General features: G+C 40.4%; 1 protein-coding gene across 13 annotated transcripts in view; it reads left to right on the forward strand.

Annotated features, from left to right (window-relative positions):
* Positions 1-21,520, forward strand: part of DNAH8 (dynein axonemal heavy chain 8) — a 176,269-nt gene that overhangs the window by 78,972 nt on the left and 75,777 nt on the right. For all 13 annotated transcript variants that reach the window (XM_069954878.1, XM_069954875.1, XM_069954872.1 and 10 more), the window contains 15 exons: positions 1,389-1,523; positions 1,794-1,955; positions 3,774-4,020; positions 5,940-6,181; positions 6,729-6,869; positions 8,954-9,191; positions 9,353-9,495; positions 9,916-10,050; positions 10,544-10,666; positions 11,010-11,223; positions 13,597-13,706; positions 13,981-14,144; positions 15,332-15,524; positions 15,629-15,748; positions 17,391-17,521. In XM_069954878.1, coding sequence (XP_069810979.1) covers positions 1,389-1,523; positions 1,794-1,955; positions 3,774-4,020; positions 5,940-6,181; positions 6,729-6,869; positions 8,954-9,191; positions 9,353-9,495; positions 9,916-10,050; positions 10,544-10,666; positions 11,010-11,223; positions 13,597-13,706; positions 13,981-14,144; positions 15,332-15,524; positions 15,629-15,748; positions 17,391-17,521 — 2,498 coding nt within the window. The remainder of the gene's footprint in view (positions 1-1,388; positions 1,524-1,793; positions 1,956-3,773; positions 4,021-5,939; positions 6,182-6,728; positions 6,870-8,953; positions 9,192-9,352; positions 9,496-9,915; positions 10,051-10,543; positions 10,667-11,009; positions 11,224-13,596; positions 13,707-13,980; positions 14,145-15,331; positions 15,525-15,628; positions 15,749-17,390; positions 17,522-21,520) is intronic.

The raw sequence follows: 21,520 nt of genomic DNA on the forward strand, positions 1-21,520 counted from the left end.
GGGTGTTCCCTTCTTTTTTGTTACTTCTTTTCTTTAATACTTTCTATCTTTTTAATCTCTAAGAACTTGCTTTTGCTCTGTACTCCCCTTGGTCTTCTTGTATCGATAACCATGTACACTTAGTCCCCTCCTATGCCAGATTCCATAATGGACTTTTAATTCATCTTAATCAAGAGACGTATCGATCTTTACACGTACATCGCTGCTTTTTGAGTTGTTAGATTGTAAAACTGATAAATTTGGACGATACGTTATCTTACATGCTCTATGTGAAAATATTGAATTTATACTTGTGGCAGTCTACTTTCCTCCTCTGTTTACTCAAAGCCTGTTCCTGGAAATTGATAAAATTTTGAATGATATCAATGTATGCCCTAAGATATGGATTGGGGACTTAAATGAGATTTTTGACAATGCCGAGGATAGGCAGAAGGCCCTATTCAACCAACAGATCTGACGACAGATTATCTGCCAAAGATGTGAAGCCAAACCCAGGAGTGGATTTAAAAAGAGGAGAAATCCAGTCTTTCCTTTATGACCTGTTCTCTGATTATAGTCTGTTCCTGGGTTTGGCTTCAAATCTTTGGCAGATAATCTGTCGTCAGATCTGTTGGTGGAATAAGGCCTTAAGGGTGAGCAGTGTGGTTAGAAACAAAGTAGGGTGGCAGAAGAAGGTGGTGGGACGTTTGGAGAGTGAAAAATGGGAAGAGTTGTGAGTTTTCTTGTATTACTAAAACACATTAAACCCTATCAACGATTGACTTGGTCTTAGCAGAACAAAGTGAAGGTTCTAAAGTAGCCATCTCAGTCACCTGACCTCAATATCATTGAGCCACTCTGGGGAAATCTCAAGCGCGCAGTTCATGCCTAGGAATTTACAGGAACTGGAGGCTGTTAGCCAAAAATAATGGGCAGCTTTACTATCTGAGAAAATAAAGAGCCTCATCCACAACTACCACAGAAGACTTTAATTTGTCATTGATATTAGAGGGGGCAGTACATGGTATTAAGAACTGGGGTATGTAAACTTTTGATCAGGGTCATTTGGGTGCTTTTTGTTGTCATTATGATTTAAAAAGAGAAAACACAGTAGTATGACAATAAATGGCTTCACCCAACCACTAACCATGAGTGGGAAAAACGTTTTTGAACGTTTGAAAAAAGGAAAAGAAAGCAAGCAGGGTCACATATAAATAAATGTATATAAAGAATTCCTTATTGATCTCTAATGTTCACCTTGCCTTCATTCTGTTCCTGCTGACCAAGTTTGCAACAAGTTGCCATAGTGTATGTACTGTACTTATGTCAGTAAGGTCCACTTTTGATGGTTTCTGCCAATTTTAGATATATTTTTTTATAACATTAAGTAAAAATGTAATATTACTCAGGTTCATTATAACTTTGGCTTGAGAAACATCCTATCAGTTTTGCAAGCAGTGAGTGCACAGAAAAGATTAAGACCTGATGAGAATGAATCGTGTACTGTGAAGAGGGGATTGCAAGATATGAATTTTTGCAAGTTGGTAAGTATCCTGCCTAAATATAAACTCAAATTGAGCAAAAGAAAATTGTTTTGGATGACTTAAAGTGGTACTTGCCATTTGTTCAAACTTTTGACATATGGTCCTGAGTTGTCAGAACTTTTAATTGCCCAGATCTCACTGTAGAAGCATATGGCAGCTCCACTCCCCATGCTGCCGCCTGATGCAACTCATTTGCTCCATTGTAGTCTATAATGATGTTTTTTTCAGGATATTTTACAGCTCTTTTATCATCCTTTTATTTTCTGTCAGGTTGATGAAGATAAATCCGTCTTCCACAGTCTGACCAGTGACCTTTTTCCAGATATTCAATTAGGCAGCAATTCATACACAGATCTCCAAAATGCTGTTTTAAACCAAGTAAAAATCTCTGGATTGGTAAATCACCCCTCTTGGAACCTTAAACTTATCCAGGTACTAAACTAAAGTTTCCCTTGGAAATTACAACACCAAAGCCATTTCTTGCAGCTCTAGCATATACTGTCAATATCTAACCCCTTGAAGACCCCCCTCCCCCCTTTTAACAAGGGGTGCTGCCTTAATGGGGGACACAGGTGGTCTAAGGATTAATGAGGAATAGAGATCACATGTAATTATGGAGATTTGGTGCAGGTGAGTACTACTTCTATGCAGTAACCCAGAAAATGTGAACAGAAAGCCAAAGAAACTTTACTGGTTTCAGGCTCCATGATCTCACAGAGGACATCCTGCAGGGTATTCTTGACCAGAAATTAAACTGTGTAAAATAAAGGTGTAAACCAGAAATCTTTGTACACTCGTCACAGTAACCAATCACAGGTAAGCTTTCAGTTTACCAGGCCAGTCTACACCGTTTCTGTTGTTTGATAAAACACAAACAGTTTAATAGGACCTCTATTTTTCTCCTAAGAATTAGTAACAAAAGATCCCCCTTTTTCTCAAATAAACCATTCATGTGTTAGCTTTAGGTATTAACCCTTTCCCGCACGAGGACGTAACTGTACGTCCTCGCGCGGGTGCGGGCGTTCAGAACGGGGCCGAGCGGCGACCCCGCTCTGAACCGCGGTGGTCCCGGGTGCCGCTTGTAGCCCGGGACCGCCGGTATTAGCGGGCACGGTCCGATCGCCGTGCCCGCTAATACAGTAATCAGATGCAGCTGTCAAACATGACAGCTGCATCCGATTACCGGCTGCAGCACTTCCCTGGTGTCTAGTGGCGGAGATCGCTCCTCCGGGACGTTGTCCCGGAGGAGCGATCTCCCTGTCTGATGCCGGCCGGGGACTCGTCCAAGATGGCGCCGTCCCCGGTTCGGCACTCGTTTGTATTCGGCTGCAGCAGCCGAAAGCAAACGAGTGCCGATCTCATTGATCTTTGCTGTATAACTATACAGCAAAGATCTCAATGAGAGATCAAAGTATATATACTAGAAGTCCCCTAGGACTGTATTGTTATAAGTAAAAAGCCCCCTCCCCTAATAAAAGTCTGAATCACCCCCCTTTTCCCAGGTTATAAATAAAAGTAAACAAATAAATAAATAAACATGTTTGCTATCGCCGCGTGCGTAATCGCCCGAACTACTAATTAATCACATTCCTGATCTCGCTCGGTAAACGGCGTCAGCGCAAAAAAATCCCAAAGTGCAAAATTGCGCATTTTTGGTCGCATCAAATCCAGAAAAAATGTAATAAAAAGCGATCAAAAAGTCGTATATGCGCAATCAAGGTATCGATAGAAAGAACACATCATGGCGCAAAAAATAACACCTCACACAGCCCCATAGACCAAAGGATAAAAGCGCTATAAGCCTGGGAATAGAGCGATTTTAAGGAACGTATATTTGTTAACAATGGTTTGATTTTTTTACAGGCCATCAGATACAATATAAGTTATACATGTTATATATCGTTTTAATCGTAACGACTTGAGGAACATGCATAACAAGTCAGTTTTACCCCAGGGCGAATGGCGTAAAAACACATTCCCCCCAAATAAAAGAAATGTGTTTTTTTTTTCAATTTCACCACACTTTGAATTTTTTTCTGGTTTCGCAGTATACTTTATGCAAAAATTCAGCCTGTCATTGCAAAGTACAATTAGTGACGCAAAAAATAAGGGCTCATGTGGGTTTCTAGGTGTAAAAATGCAAGTGCTATGGCCTTTTAAGCACAAGGAGGAAAAAACGAAAACCCCAAAATGAAAATTAGCCTGGTCCCGAAGGGGTTAATAAAAATGTTAATGTATTATATCTTTCAGCTGTATGAAGCAGCTCAGGTACATCATGGGCTGATGACACTTGGTCCTAGTGGTTCTGGTAAATCATCCATTATTAATTTGCTCATGAAATCCATGACAGAATGTGGGTTTCCTCATCGGGAGATGCGCATGAACCCAAAGGCCATTACAGTGACTCAGATGTTTGGCTGCCTCAACACAGAAACCAATGACTGGACAGATGGAATATTTTCTGCACTGTGGAGAAAAGCACAGAAAACTAAAAAAGGTAATTTCTGTTTGACTCCTGGATTCTGTCATGTTCAGACCTAGAGTGTTAAAGTACACATTCATCTATAGCAGAAAACACTCCGTTGATGCCTGGTATCAAAGTGTGGTGCTATACATTCCATTTTTTAGTATAATTGGACTTTTTGGGGGTGTTTTGTTTTTTTACCTACGTTTTGTTTTTGTAGTAACTTTTTTAATGGTTAGTGCAGGTTGGGGTTTTTCTTCCCTAAGAAGATGCGAACCCCCCCGCATCCCTGCTTGTGAGCCTGCCAGGGGTCTGCTCCGTAATGGTGCTGATCCTGGCTCAGCAATCTATTGCTCTCGGCTGCTGCAATAGAACACAGATTTCATGATTCTATGCAGTATATCTATACTGCATAGATCTCAATGAGAGATCAATGTGGCTATACTAGAAGTCCCCCAGGGGACTTTTTTTTTTTTATTAAAAAAAACCCCTCCCCTAATAAAAGTTTTAAACCACCCCCCTTTTCACATTTTAAAAATAAAATAAATAAATAGACATATTTGGTATTGCCACGTCTGTAATCGCCTGAGCTATTAATTTATCACATTGGGTCACATTAAATTCAGAAAAATTGAAATAAAAAGTGATAAAAAAGTCGTATATGCGCAATCAAGGTACCGATAGAAAGTACATGGCGCAAAAAAATGACACCTCACACAGCCCCATAGACCAAAAAATAAAAGCATTATAAGCGTGGTCATAGAACAATTTTAAGAAACATATATTTTTTTTAAGTTTTTAATTTTTTAAAAGCCACAAAATAAAAGTTACACCGCCTTGAGGAACATGTATAACAGGTAAATTTTACTCTAGGGCAACTGGCGTTAAACCCCCCCCCAAAAAAAAAAATAAAATAAATAAATAAATAAAAATGATGCACTTTATTTTCAATTTCATCACATAGAATTTTTTTTTCTTGTTTTGCAGCAACTTTATGCAAAACTTCAGCCTGTGATTGCAAAGTAAAATTAGTGGTGCAAAAAATAAGTGCTCATGTGGGTTTCTAGGTGAAAAAATGCAAGTGCTATGGCCTTTTAAGCACAAGGAGGAAAAAATTAAAGTGCAAAAATGGAAATTGGCTCCTTCCTTAAGGCATTAAGAAGCGTTTTTATTCTGCTTAATATCCCTTTACACTCTTCCAAAGAAGATTTGCATTTTATACAAGCTACCAATAGTAATGTAGAGAGAGTACACTTCTCTGACCTTATGTCTCATTCTTCCAGTGTTAGGTTATGTATGCACACCATCTATTTTGTCGGTTTCACGGCTGTCTTTTAGAACAGACGTCATTTTGAGGCCAAATATTGTCTGTTATTTCATAATGATAGACATTATTGCACAAATCACTGTCATCAGTTTTAATTAACGGCAGTTTTTTTGGCCTTAAAATGTCTGTTAAAAAACGCCTGTTAAAGTGACACTGTCACCTCCTTTTTGCGAGTGGGCAGGGCCTCGCGGCATTAGCGCCACTTAGCCCAATCGTCGCCCATTGGAACAGGCTGTCCTAAAGGTCTAGGCCCCACCCCCTCTAGGTCGGCCCACCAATGGGCGTCAGGGGGCGGGGCCAACTGTGGTGCGGTGGGCTGGGTTAAGTGGCGCTATTGCCGCGAGGCACCGCCCACTTAACACAATCTGCAGTTGATAAAAAAACACTTTTTACTTGAGCAAGCACCACAACGTATGATATAAAATAAGGTATGAAAAACGCTAAATTTACCCTTTACACTTGTGTAGAGATGTCAGAATGCACAAAGGAGGTGACAGTGTCACTTTAAACAGCCAAAAAAAGTATGGCTTTTAATGTAGCCCTAATGTGTTTAATAAAAAAACAACTTGAGTGGCGAATGCTCTTGTAACCTGGTTATGTGAAAACTTATATTGCTTATTAATAGGGGAAAACATCTGGATTGTCTTGGATGGTCCTGTAGATGCCGTATGGATTGAGAACCTCAATTCAGTGCTGGATGACAATAAAACTCTCACACTAGCAAATGGTGATCGTATTCCAATGTCTCCTTTATGCAAACTGCTGTTTGAAGTCGATAGTATAGAGAATGCATCACCTGCAACAGTATCCCGGATGGGCATAGTCTTCTGCAGCACATCAGTTCTCAACTGGAGACCAATAGTAGAGGTATGGTTACAATGCCTTAATTGGAAATCAGGTGTGCTGCTTCATCTTATCCATACAAAAAGAAGAGAGCGGGGCACCTCCTAGTGTAATATGTACAAATGGGTGCTCGCATAGGGTGAGTGTGAAGTTGGAACCACTCACCTCCTTGAGTTTTGCAAGCTTATAGGCACAACTCTATAGCATGCATCCAGTGTAATTCTAACGCAGCTCCTCCCGGGAGACACCGAGCCACAGGCAAGGTGTATAGGCAATGCAATAATGGATCCAGAAGACCCAAGGACCTCGTCTTCCAAGGATACAGCCGGCGCAGGTAGAATGGAGAAAAGGTTCCAGTATGGGGTATTAACCGCGGGACATATAAATGTGAATATAAATATATAATATAATATAAATGTGATATAATAATATAATATAAATGTTAACTAGTCCCACGGAATAAAGGTGCAAAGTTTTATTGTGTGCACTGCATCATCTTATCCATGATATACAGTAATACAGAGGAAAGGACTGAAACTTACTTAGAGATTACTGTCTGTTTACCACACAGGCTTGGTTATGTAAACGCCCGGCCAAAGAAAAAGATGTCTTCCAAGCCTTGTATGAAACAGTGTTTGAGGATGCCTATACGTACATGCATCAGAATCTTCATCCAAAAATACAGCTTTCGGAGTGCAGTTACATTACGCAGGTGAATTATATTGCTCCAAGTTATGCTCGGTGCTTTTTTGTGTTTGTGTGTTTATTTCAGCCATACCATGAAGCTGCAGCTGACATAGCATGTATATTGCTGTTCCTGAGATTACCATACCTATATAAGGTGCCCCAAACTAGTCCCCCTTAGTGACCTTAGCCAGGATAACTCTTAGCAACTCTTAACTCTCATCTACAGAAGAGACTGCCTTGGCAGTCAATTTTGATCTGTGCTGGAGGCCCCTCCCCAAGGCATTTACCATATGCTCATATATTTTGCTACTAAGGTTCCACAGATATCTGACAGGGGCACCTTATATATAGCGTTTAGATGCTTATTAAAAATTTTACCTGTCCTATAAGCCCGACCAAATGTTGTGCTGCTGTTGGGGCTAAGGGAAAACAGATTTACGTACAAAATTTTAAAAAATCCAAACTTCTCCCACCCATGAGCCTCCCATTTTCACATGGGTTATGATGTTTGAAAAGTGTAAATTATTTCTGAAATATTGGCACACCCACATTGCATTTTTATGAATTTAATCTGCTATCTGCTAAGGGACTTATTACACAGCCCGATTACTAATGTAAACGAGCGCTCATTTACTGAATCTATCACATGGCTCAATAATTGTGAAACAAGGGCTACATATACATATCGTTAGCAATGTCAGTGCAGCCCTTGCTGTATATAGTAAATAATAAAGTATAATAAAGTTACCTTTCCAAGCTTCCCGGTCTCTGAAGTGAAAATCTGCTCAGCCAATCACTGGCCAAAATGGGACAGTGCCATGGCCAGGGATTAGAAACAGATCGCTGATCTCAGGGAGACCAGACAAACGATAACACTTCCGGCTGCCAGTTAAAGCACTCAATGCAGTGAATTCCTAGGTGCATTGCTCCCTGGGAAACATGAATAAGCAAAAGAAGAGCCTGTGGAGCCTCATTTAAGAGTCTCGAAACACAGGACTAGCCAGATATCCCTCGGGAAGGACTTAGCCAAGGGGTGGATCATGTAGGGAAACCACCAAAACCACCATATTAAGTGGCCCTATAGGTCAATGTAAAGAGAAGGGAAAAATCAAGGCCGGGTATTCATCCACATACAGCTGTTTCGGGGTGTCGCCCATCATCAGTGTGGAGCAGGATTCAGGCTAGGTGGGAGCAATGCCTAGTAGAGCGATAAGAGAAACAGATCACTGATCTCAGGGAGACCAGCCAAACAATAACACTGCTGGCTGCTGGGTAAAGCGCTGGGTTCTTCCCGAACGGATATCTGGCTAGTCCTGTGTTTCGAAACACTTAAATGAGGCTCCGTGGACTCTTCTTTTGCTTATTCATGTTTCCCAGGGAGCAATGCACCTAGGATTTCACTGCATTAAGCACTTTAATCGGCAGTCGGTAGTGTTATCATTTGGATGGTCTCCCTGAGATCAGCGATCTGTTTCTCTTATGGCTTTACTAGGCATTGCTCCCACCTAGCCAGAATCCTGCTCTACACTGATGAGGGGCAACACCGCGAAAAAGCTGTATGTGGATGGATACCTGGCCTTAGTTTTTCCCTTGTCATTACATTGACTTATAGACAAATCAGTAAAATGAGGGATGGGAATACCTAGGGCATTCTCTCCCGCCTCTCTGCCAGGTTACCAGGACAGCCACATATTGTAAGTCTACGCAGCCACCTCGCTCACATAGAGACAGCGCACGGAGAGAAGTGCATGGTGGTATGCGTCTCTGCCCTCATTAATTGTGGTTTGAGCACCCTTACTAACAAAAACTTTTGACGTGTTTTTGTGACATATCAAAAAATTGGTTGACGAGTATGCTTTAACCATTGAACAGTGTTAGGTGGATGTCAGTGATAGCAATAGTGATATGTCAGACACAAACCATTGAATCTCAAGAAGTGGCATTGGCTTTTACAATCTTTTTTTTTTTTTTTTATAAGTAGAGCAAAATTTGTGCTAATACTTCTTTAGCTTGATTAAATTTTTTATGTCTATTTTAAAACTCTTTTTAATATGGAAACTGTTCTATGAATGAATAAAATGGACATTGCATCTTTTGTTCCATCTGCAGTCCATAAACCTTTTGAAAGGCTCTATTCCTGCAGAAGCAGAGCACAGTGTTACGGACTCCAGCCATCTTCACAGATTGTTTGCCTTCACTCTGATGTGGAGTTTAGGGGCTCTTCTTGAGCTGGAATGTCGTGACCACCTCGAGGCCTTTCTCAGAAGCCACAAAAGCAAATTGGACTTACCAGAAGCTGAAGCAGGGGCTGGCCAACCAATGTTTGAGTTCCTAGTAAATGAAAATGGTATGAAAGATTATTACTTAGAAAAACAGTATGAATTGTGTGAATCTGAATTCAGTGAAAATAGATACTTGTGTTCAATGTAACTAGACACTTGTGTATTATGATAATGTAATTGGTCATTATAAGTTTGATCCCTAATCCTCAGTATTGTTTACCTGTAGGTGACTGGGAGCACTGGAGTAAAAGAGTATCACAATATTCCTATCCAAGGGATTACATTCCAGATTACACTTCCTTATTGATTCCAAATATTGACAACATCCGGACTCAGTTTCTCATTGATATGATTGCAAAACAGCAAAAGGTAAGCAGGCTTACAGTACATTCATCCATAAAATCACAGAGCTCCTGTCCTCATATTGATAACTGTGAAGCTTATGTATTTCACATCCTATACACTTTATACTATACAAATTTTTATACTAAAAATGAGTATAAAATGTAAGGGACAGGCAATCACTCATCAGCATCAGCAACCCGAACACACAGATCTTACATCAAGAATGTATAACTGGAAGTACATGACCACATGGAAAAACAAGTCTATAACTAGCAATAGGATGTATACTGTATAATTGTATCAGGATCTGATCAAGGAATGAAGACTGCAGCCTGTGCAAGACCGTGCAACTTTTTTAATGCAACTACAATATGTCATAATAATTTTTTTCTGTGTCAGAATGGTCCGCTACTTTTAGTGACAATAGCTGATTGTGATTTCCAGGCAGTTCTACTGACTGGAGAACAGGGCATTGGAAAGACTGTGATGATAAAAGCTTACATGAAGAGATACAATATAGAAGAATGCGTGTCCAAATCAATAAACTTCTCTTCAGCAACTGAACCCGGAATGTTCCAGGTATGACTTTTTTCAATTATGTGCTCTGGGAACCCCTGCAATTGTACTGAGCTAAAGTTTGGCAATTAAAGTTTGGTTTAATAGAACGGCTGTAGGTCCAAGTCTTGTACTGTGATGCAACGTGGACTAAAAATACATCAAAAAAATTAAATTAGAATTCGAGTTAGACATTATCATGATGCTGATTTATCTGTCATCTGACATCAGGCATGAAGAGATGCAGCTACATGCTGGGTGTGAAGGTTGCAAAGGCAATTCCGTGCAATTCCCAGCAAGCATTCCATTTTTTAGAATAGGATGCACAATACTCACTGTGCATCTGGCTATTACCTTAAAAGCTGTAGATGTAGTTGAAAAGTAATTGCATTTCTGAATGCCCAAATAGCTTGTCAGGACATCCCTGTTTGAGGGTGATTGCAGATGTGCAGTAAAGGGTAGTTGTTTATCTGCTGTAATCTCTTTATTGCATCCTGTTCCTCACGTTGTTTTGTAGAGAGCAGTGGAAAGCTATGTGGACAAACGCATTGGAAGCACATACGGCCCATCTGGTGGTAGAAAAATGACGGTGTTCATTGATGACATTAACATGCCAGCTATCAGTGACTGGGGAGACCAGGTATCTCATCACTTGTACTCCAAGCAGCATTTGTCTGTGAATAGCTTATCATAATAGCTTATGGATATAATGGTAGAATGGCTATCCAATATGAGATATTTATCATTACCACGTCACCAGTCAGCTCCATCAGAAGTAAGTTTACAACTTTGGTCATACCTGGTGTAAGTGGGTTGTCAGATTTTTTCTACAGATAAAACCCTGAAATCACATTGATTTATTAGATGATTACAGCCATCTTTCATTGTATATGACTTTATTAGACAGAATTTCACTACTGAAAATCTGAATGCTGGTGACATTGGAGGAAGATAGTATCATTGACATGTTATGTTTGATGCAGGTAACAAATGAAATTGTTCGCCAGATGATGGAAATGAAAGGGTTATACAGTCTGGATAAGCCTGGAGATTTTATGAATATTGCTGATGTGCAGATCATAGGGGCCATGATACATCCAGGAGGAGGACGGAACGATATCCCACAGCGTTTAAAGAGACAGTTCACCATTTTTAACTGTACATTACCCTCCAATGCCTCTGTTGACAAAATATTTGGTAAATCACATTTAGTTTCACTTTTTTCTTTTTTACTGCAATGTTAGGACTGTTCATTGTACTGTATATGCAATGTGGTTCAGTGCTTCTGCATTTTCAGGATCACTGCTTATTGTCAGTAATGAAAAATTCTGATTACAGAGGTGGAAAACTTGTACATACTGTACTGTACAGCTGAGGGTTTGTTACTTTTGTAGCTAGCTACAATCTCTCTCTCATTATAGTTTATTACTATAAGTAATGGCTAGGTTTATGGTGTCCTATCTCAGGGTAGCATAAACTTGTGACATAGAAGCTGAACAGAATGTAGTATAACTTACATTGTTCTGTGCAGCTGATCCAGAGATATCCTTCTGAATAACATGGACAATAAGTAGCCCTCTCCATTTTTGTGCATGAGCACAGTAGTCCTCAATATTCATGAGAAGCAGAAAACCCTGCCCACCAGCTGCTGATTGGCAGTTATCTATCCGTGCTGTGTATAGGCAATCAAATGTCAATCAGCAGCTGGAGGGCAGGGGAGGGGTGTGGCAAGAAACATATTCTCCTGCATATTAGGAGAACGGTTGAACAGAATGATGTAAGTAATACACTGATCCTTTCAGCATGTCTGCCACTAGTTTATGCTGCACTCATTTAAGGCAGCATAAACCTAGTAACAGATTCCCTTTAAATTGGTAAGGGAATCAAACACAAAGAGTAATTAACAAAAGCAAGTTCATTACGTTTGTGGCCTTCTGCAGCCGGTTGCTCCGGGCTTTAAATAAACTAGCATTGCTTTGACTTTTGTAGGTTTTGTATCTTATATATACACTTTCATTATTTATTTTTAGAACCTTTGTGTTCTCAGGCTCAGTCATATGACCCCTCTGCTTGTGATTTCTTTACTTCCTTTGATGTCACATTCAATATCTTTTTCCTGGTTAAACAGGTTAAAGTGTTACAGTCGTTATAAAAAAAACCCTTTGGCATGTCATAGAGACGTCAAAATTTTTGATCAGTCTGGGTCTGAGTGATTAGACCCATGTCGATCGGGAGAATGAGTGAGGAGAAGACAGCACTGCAATGCGTCCACTCTCCGCTATAAGTCTGACTCTTTTCCTACTCAGAGCAGAGAGTGTTTGTCTTCACTCTGCTCATTCTCCCAGATGGTACGGGTCTGAACACTCAGATTTGGACCGATCAGAACTTTTAAATGTCTCTATGACTTGTCAAAAATTTTTGGTAACAACAATGACACTTTAATGCAATACTAGTTTATTGAAAAGTCCCAGACAACTCCATTAATTTTACACTGCAAGTGGTGTAAATAACAACTGAAACCTACAGCAGCTCATAGCAAGTGTACTTTTCAGCTTGTTCACACACACGCACACACACTAAAATGAAAGCAAAATACAATAGTAAAATAGGTATAAAATATTTTCCATAAACTTTAATGTCGTTCATTATTAGATTCAAAATATTGCTGCATTTTATACCTATTTTACTTTTGTATGTTGCTTTTATTTTACTGTGTGTGAACAGAAGGTACCCAGACAGACAAAGGAGGACTAAATGTATTACAAGACATGCACTACTTAATGCATTTGTTACATCTTACTCCAGTCCCTGTCATTAGAAAAAACTTTTGACGTTTCATAGAGTCATACCAAAAGTAATGGAGTCCAGGAGATCAATGGGCTGTAGTACATGGTAGGGAGACTCGTTCTCCTGATTGGTCAACATTTTTGTCCTATCTCTGTGACTTGTCCAAAGTTTTTTTTCTAATGACAGGTACTCTTTAGGCTATGTGGACACATAACTTGCTAGCATTTTGGTCAGCATTTTAATCCAGAACCAGGAATTGGAAAGATATGCACCTTTTGGCTATGGTCACACATAGTCTTTCCGTCAGTCTTTTGGTCAGTATTTTCTCAACCAAAGCCATGAGTGAATTGAAAACACAAAAGCTGTGCAAACCTTTCCATTATAATTTTTCCCTGTCAGTTCCTCTCCTAATTTTGGTTGAAAAAAGACTGACGGAAATACTATGTGTAAACATTGCCTTTCTGTGTTTTCAACCCACTCCTGGTTTGGTTAAAAATAGTGACAAAATTTGGAACAAAATACTGTGTGAACGTAACCAAATAGTGACTTGTGAAACACTGGTTTTAGTAAAAGTAAACTTCACCGAAGTCTGTTAGAAGTTTACAAAACTTCTCAATCATATGATGAAGCTTTATTTACAGCAGATTGGAGATTCTTTTCACTGTCTGAAATAATTGTCTGGTTTGTTATAACATGTAACGTGGTATATGTAGAGTAACCTAGAGTCCTCATTACAGAGCATACAGCCTAACATTCACATCTCTTCTCTCAATTTTTACATAGCAATCATTGGATGTGGATATTTTGATTCCTGTAGAAACTTCAGCGCCGAAGTATGCGATCTGGTAAAAAAGCTGGTGCCTGCTAGCAGAGCTCTGTGGCAGATGACAAAGGTAATTTACTTTATACCGTCACATTGATGATATTCTTCAAAAGACAATGGATTATAAATACTATTTCACATAAGATTGTATTTTCTTACTTTATAGTTAGAATTAGACTATTATTTTGCGTATATCACCACATTAGGCCATTGCAGGGGTTAACCATTCATTACCTGACTTTGTATCTAACAAGAATTATATACAGGTAGACGCTCCTTAGAAACACTACATTAGTGCCTGTTCTCTCTATCTTGTGTAATGCATGATGTTTTTTATACAACAGAGCAAAATGCTGCCTACGCCTTCCAAATTTCACTATGTCTTTACTCTACGAGACCTTTCCCGAATTTGGCAAGGAATGTTAACTATCAAAGCTGAGGAGTGCACAACTGTATCCACACTCCTTGCTCTGTTCAACCATGAATGCCAGAGAGTTATTGCTGACAGGTAATTTACCACTATTTATTGTTATTCTCAGCCTTTTTTTTATGCAAAATATATCACTGCCCAAAAGTTACTAACCAAAACTAGCGCTACATACATGGCATATATGAAAACAGTAGTGTAAGATGTAGTAGATAATAATCGCCATATTGTGCACCACTGTAAAAGTGAACCACGCATGAAAGTAATCTTCCCTCTGTGCCCTCTTTGTATTCTCTTGTTCGTCTTTAGGCTATGTTCCCACTATATAAAGATAATGGGCCCCTGTTGGTAATGATGGCCACAAATACTGATTTATGAACATTATTTGCAGCCATCATAACTGATAGATTGCTGTCATTTGGCGTCAAAATGACCCTTGTCTGGAAAGACGGCTGTCATTATTATGTAGTTGGAACATAGCCTTATAGTCTCCTTATTACACAATGAACATTGGGGCTGAGGCTTTGGTTTGTGAAACTAGCTGCTTGGCACAGTGGGCACAAACTGAGATCCTGTGTGCGGTGCTGGTGTCTTGTGTACTGCTGGCCTAAAGATATCTCTGGCCTTTCAATAGAAAGAATGGCAGCTCTTTCTTATGGTACTTTTACACGTAGCGATAATTTGCCCGATTGCACGATTAACAATTTTGTATGAACAATGTTTTTTTATAACGATCAGCGTTTAGACGGAACGATACATCGTACGGAAAAATCGTTATGCGATCGTTTTGCGATCGTTTAAGCCTATCTCACACATAGGTGAAATCGTTGAATGACTGTTTACATTGAACGATCTGCAAAGTTTTTGCGAACGATCAACAATTATTTGAGAACATGTTGAAAGATCAAAATGAACAATTTCTCGCTCGTTGCTTGATCGTTCGCTGCGTTTACACGTACAATTAACGTTCGAATTCGATCGTTATCGTGCAAATTTGAACGATAAATCGTTCCATGTAAAAGGACCATAAGGTGTCATCTTTATTTGCATCCTGAGGACCCAAATATAGATGAAAATGGTGCTCACCTGGGTATCCAGTTCAGGTGTGAGGCATGTCTTCTGGATGACCAATGCTAGCAATGCTCCTGGCAGTCACAGCAAGAAGCAGCAACAAATACCATTTAAGGCCCATCTATGTGTGATCAGAGCCCTACTATAACTATGTATGCTCTAGATGCCTGTAATAACATTTTGCTGTGTTTTTTTAGGTTTGTGTGTCATGACGACCGCGATTGGTTTAATAAATCTCTTGCACAAGTTGCAGCCGAATATGTGGATCCGCAGTTAGTGTCAGAAATACAGAATGATTTCTATTTTGTGGATTTTCTGAGGGAGGCATCTGAACCCACAGGAGAAGAGCCTGAAGAAGTTTTGCTAAAAGTCCCAAAGTTATATGAAATGGTAACTGGATCTCAAAAGGAGGGATATAACATAATGCATAGGAATATGTGACTGTGGCTGGCTGCTCTCCTTTTACGCAGTTAATGATAATAACTTTATTTTAGGTTCTGAGTTTTGAAATTCTTTCTGAAAAACTGAAGAAATTTCAGACACAACTGAATGACATCAAAGGATTTTCAATGGATTTGGTGTTTTTTGAAGACGCATTGACACATCTCATCAAGGTAAAAGCAATTACAGTAAAGATACAGCTCATAGCCAAACCAGTCCTTTTTCATATTAAAACTAAGTAAGGGGGCATTTTAATGTCCCTGGTAGGATATGTCCACACAAAGTTTAAATAAATAAAATCTAAGATGTTTTGGTGATGACTGGGATATGTCGTGTTCCCAAACCCTCAACATTTTAGAGAATCACAGTGCAGTAAATGTATACCTTGTATTTTTTATGTTTGGCCTGTATTGGCATACAGTTTCCTATGTCTGTCTACTGCAGGAGTGGGCAGTTAATTTTTCCATGGGGCCACATGACAAATTTAAATGGTTTTCAAGGGCCAGACCGATATACGTTGGTCTGGGAAGATGGCAGTGAGGCAGGAGTGTTTCCCCAACTTTTCCACCTCGGGGCACCCCTACCAAATCATGTTCTACACAATACAAAAAACTTTATTCAGTGACCCACAGGTGACATTTTTGATGTGAGGCGTCACTTTCCCTTTTCCTTTCCATCCAGCCCAGGCCTTCATGACGATATCTTCCAGCTACAATTCATCTCTTCAGAACCTGCCAAACAAACATCTTAAGCACCACACTTTTCCTTAAACTTCCTTCCCTTTTACCTACCTATAGGGTTCCAGTAGTAATTACAGTAGTAATTCTGCTGTTTGGTGTCATGCGCCATGAGTAGGTATGTAGGTTGCCCTCATATGTAGGATTCCCCACTCACTGTAATATTGCCCCCTGCTGTACACAGCCCCCCACCCATAGTAATAATGCTGACTTCTTCTGGCTTCAGTCTATGAGCCACAGGACTGATCCTCCAGCAGGCTTGATGGCATCATACATCACGTCCCAGCTTCCTAATGGCTGCAGGCAGGAGCCCATGAAAATTAATAGAGAATCAGAATGCTGACATGTTCTGCTGCTCTATTCTGTTTCTTATGTTCAGCCCACTCTCCCTGCAGTGAGCAGGCTGAACATAACAGTGGCAGGGCATCCCTAGAAGCTGCAAGGCCACTGCTTCCTCAGATGCTGCAAGGGGGACATTGGGCTAGTCAGGATTAGTTAGCAGGCCGGATGTGGTCCGCAGGCTGTACTGTGCCCAGTTCTGGTCCACTGTATATGTTCTGCTGGACTTTCTGAAATTTAACATTTGAGGAGCCAAACTACTGAATGATAAATATACATAGATTAAGTTGCAACTAGCAGATCATTCAGGAGTTTGTCTGACAACTCTTGTGGAAGATGGTGACCATTTGGGTTGCCAGCCCTCTACCAATAAAACTAACAGATGGCGGAATAACCAGGTATCCAAGTCACTCTTTCGTTTATTTATGGGAGAAATGCTGTGTGTTTGTCCCACTACAATATGTTCTTAGCTAGAATGCACTGTATCTGATGAAGAGAGCTTAGGCTCTGGAAACGCGTTATATTTGTGCTATCTGAAATAAACGCTTCTTATTGCTTTCACCTAAAAACTTTGGTCCCATGACTATGTGAAGACAGCGCTGGTGTTTCCAAGGAGTTTGGCAATTTTTCCTTTTCCTTTCCTGCAATGTTCTTAGCTAGCTATTGTTAAAACCATCATTTTGTGTTGCTGTTATTTACATAAATTTCTCATCCCAAAGCTGTTATGTATTCCCTGTAGATTTCACGTATCATCCGCACTGACTATGGAAGTGCTCTGCTAGTAGGAGTTGCTGGGTCGGGAAAGCAAAGTCTGTCACATTTGGCCTCATTTATTGCAGGATATGAAGTATTCCAAATTGATCTTACCAGGTGGGTCACCTTCTCCACTTACAGTATGTACTATATCGGAAGTACAGAATTTATTTTTTGGAAGATATGTTGTCAAAGGGAGCTGACCAATACAGACCTTAACTGTGACATGGGGCTCACTAATTTTCCAAGATACTAAAGGACAGGCTCGGGGTCCTGAGATACAGACAGATGTAATATATCCAGGATTGCCCAATTAAAGGACAACTCCAGTGTTTTTTTTTCAGGCAATTAAAACACATTACAAAGTTATATAACTTTGTAATGTATTTTAATTACCCTTCTGCCCCCCTTCCCTATTGGCTTAGCTGGTGCTGTCAGCTGAAGAAGAAGGAAGTGCCAAAAGAATGAAGATGTTGATCGGAGCTTTGAGAACCCACGACTGACAGGAAATTCAAATAAAGATGGACCCAGGAGTGAGGGTAAGTATACAAATGTATTTTTTGCTGTTTTTTTTTTTGTTTTTTTTGGGGGGGGGGGGGGGGGTTTGGTGCTGGAGTTGTCCTTTAGGCTATGTTCACACTACGTATATGTCCGGCCGCATATTTTCCGCGGCCGGACATATACGTATGAAACTCCGGCCGGGACTTTACGCAAGTTGCGGCCAGATACGTACGGAACGCAAACTTACGCTCATAGTGTACTTACGCTTCCTGAGCGCTCTTTATAGCGATCTGACAGCGGTCTTTTACTTGGAAATCTTCGCCTAGCCCCGGACACCCCACAGAACCTTTTGGATCGGCACAAAAAGCTTTCAAAATGAAGAAATCACCACTACGTACGGGACCGCATGTAACGCTACGGGCGTAAGTTACGGCATTTCCGTCCCGAAATAATGGTCTGGTTCATTTTTTACGGCGCCGCATATGATCCGGACGTAAGTTCGTACGTAGTGTGAACTGTGCAGCCGTAGATCGTATACTTTACATTGTACGCAAACTACGTAAGTTTCCGGCCGCTTATTCACGGAACGCGCTACGGCCAGAAACTTACGTAGTGTGAACCCAGCCTTACCCTCGATTCACACGTTGTAAGAGTGCGGCTGTATTTGCGGCTGTAATTGTGCGGCGGTATTTTTGGTGGTTCGTGTGTATGCTGGGAAGTATAGGATATGCGGCTGCACAGTGCACACTATGTATGAATCTACGGCCCTATCGTAAACGGACCCGTAAAAAATGAACAAGACCATTATTTGCGGCTGGACATGCGGCCGAGGATTGACAGGCGGTCCGTACGGAGTACTTCAAAAATAGCCGGCAATGATGCCGAATGCCGATGCCTCTAATAGTTACTATATTAAATTAATCAAAGACATTTTATTTGTAATCAAGACACTTTCGTTGATCAATAATTTATTTCTAACGAATCCATCATTTTGCAATTAAATATACTGTTAAAAAAAATAGATATATAAATAAATGTATATTTATCTATATATTTATTTTTTGACAGTATATTTAATTGCACAATGATGGATTCGTTAGAATTAAATTATTGACAAACGAAACTGAATTTATTTCCAAGAAAATGTGTTTTATTCATTAAATATTAATTAGTACAGGAAGCTCTAGAAGCCGGTAATTCATATGCCGGCAATAGAGCATTCTGTACTAATCATCACTTTACTTTAATGAAAACATCAAATGTTTCTTCTAATTATGTTATGACAATAACATTATTAGAAGAAACATTTAGAATTATATGTGCGCTCAGCTGATTGGCTGATCGGCTGAGCGCACATATAATGAGCCGGTCCGCAGTACAGTGACTTCATTGTGCTGCGGACCAGCGAAGAGACAACATCGGGGTGAGTATAGAGCTCTCCCCACCCCCTCCCCGGCACTGCACCCCTCCCAGCAAGGAAGGGGGGGTCAGTTAACCCCTTCCTTGCTGGGATGGGTGCAGTCTGACATCAGTCTGGCCCCCAGGGGGTTAAGGGGGATGCAATACATCCTCCCTTAACCCCTTGGGGGCCAGACTGTAAGCAGCGATCTGTAAAGATGCTGCATACTGTAAGGTGCACAACACCGCTCACAATGATGGGTGTTGTGCTCCTGTTTGTGTGTTTTTTGTGTGTTTCTCCCTTTTTGTTTTTCAGATATCGGTATCCTGTGGATTACGTCGGATTCCGTGGACTACGTCGATGACCAGCGGTTGTTCTTTGAATTTTTTAAATAAAATGGTCAATGAGGGGTGTGGGGGTGTTTTTATTTGAATAAAAAAATTTGTAAACTTGTGTCTTGTCTTTATTTCTTTACTTTTTAGACTTAGTAGTGGAAGCCGTCTAATAGACGGAATCCATTACTAAGTTGGGGCCTAGTGTTAGCCGGTATAAAATGGCTAACACTAACCCCCTATTATTACCCCAGTACCCAATGCCACCAGGGGTACTGGGAAGAGCCGGGTGCCAGTGGTCCCGGAGCGTCAAAATTGGCGCTCCTGGACCGGGCGGCAGCAGGCTGGTAATATTTAGGCTGGGGAGGGCCTAAACCAATGGCTCTTCCCACCCTGGTGTTACCAGGCTGCTGTCGTTTGGTTTTTAACCCGGCTGGTTATAAAAATAGGGGGGACCCTATGCGTTTTTTTTTAATTATTTATTTATTTTAAAAAAAATTCGCATAGGGTCCCCCCTATTTTTATAACCAGCCGGGATAAAAACCAAGCGACAGCAGCCTGGTAACACCAGGGTGGGAAGAGCCATTGGTTTAGGCCCTCCCCAGCCTAAATCTTACCAGCCTGCTGCCGCCCGGTCCAGGAGCGCCAATTTTGACGCTCCGGGACCACTGGCACCCGGCTCTTCCCAGTACCCCTGGTGGCATTGGGTACTGGGGTAATAATAGGGGGTTAGTGTTAGCCATTTTATACCGGCTAACACTAGGCCCCAACTTAGTAATGGATTCCGTCTATTAGACGGCTTCCACTACTAAGTCTAAAAAGTAAAGAAATAAAGACAAGACACAAGTTTACAAATTTTTTTATTCAAATAAAAACACCCCCACACCCCTCATTGACCATTTTATTTAAAAAATTCAAAGAACAACCGCTGGTCATCGACGTAGTCCACGGAATCCGACGTAATCCACAGGATACCGATATCTGAAAAAAAAAAAGGGAGAAACACACAAAAAACACACAAACAGGAGCACAACACCCATCATTGTGAGCGGTGTTGTGCACCTTACAGTATGCAGCATCTTTACAGATCGCTGCTTACAGTCTGGCCCCCAAGGGGTTAAGGGAGGATGTATTGCATCCCCCTTAACCCCCTGGGGGCCAGACTGATGTCAGACTGCACCCATCCCAGCAAGGAAGGGGTTAACTGACCCCCCCTTCCTTGCTGGGAGGGGTGCAGTGCCGGGGAGGGGGTGGGGAGAGCTCTATACTCACCCCGATGTGTCCTCTTCGCTGGTCCGCAGCACAATGAAGTGACTGTACTGCGGACCGGCTCATTATATGTGCGCTCAGCCGAACAGCCAATCAGCTGAGCGCACATATAATTCTAAATGTTTCTTCTAATAATGTTATTGTCATAACATAATTAGAAGAAACATTTGATGTTTTCATTAAAGTAAAGTGATGATTAGTACAGAATGCTCTATTGCCGGCATATGAATTACCGGCTAATAGAGCTTTCTGTACTAATTAATATTTCATGAATAAAACACATTTTCGTTTAAATAAATACAGTTTCTTTGTTCAATAATTTAATTCTAACGAATCCATCATTGTGCAATTAAATATACTGTCAAAAAATAAATATATATATAAATATACATTTATTTATATATATATTTATTTTAACAGTATATTTAATTGCAAAATGATGGAATCGTTTACATTTAATTATTGAACAATAAAAGGGACTTTATTAGACAGAAAATGTGTTTTATTAATTCAATATATTAACCATGAGACACATCGGCTATAGTGCAGAGGATCGCAAACCCCGGTAATAGCGATTCATGTAAACTGTGTTCCCTGCTTTCCCAGATGCATCCA

Source organism: Dendropsophus ebraccatus, chromosome 15 (genome assembly GCF_027789765.1).
Source record: "Dendropsophus ebraccatus isolate aDenEbr1 chromosome 15, aDenEbr1.pat, whole genome shotgun sequence".
Taxonomy (NCBI): Eukaryota; Metazoa; Chordata; class Amphibia; order Anura; family Hylidae; genus Dendropsophus; species Dendropsophus ebraccatus.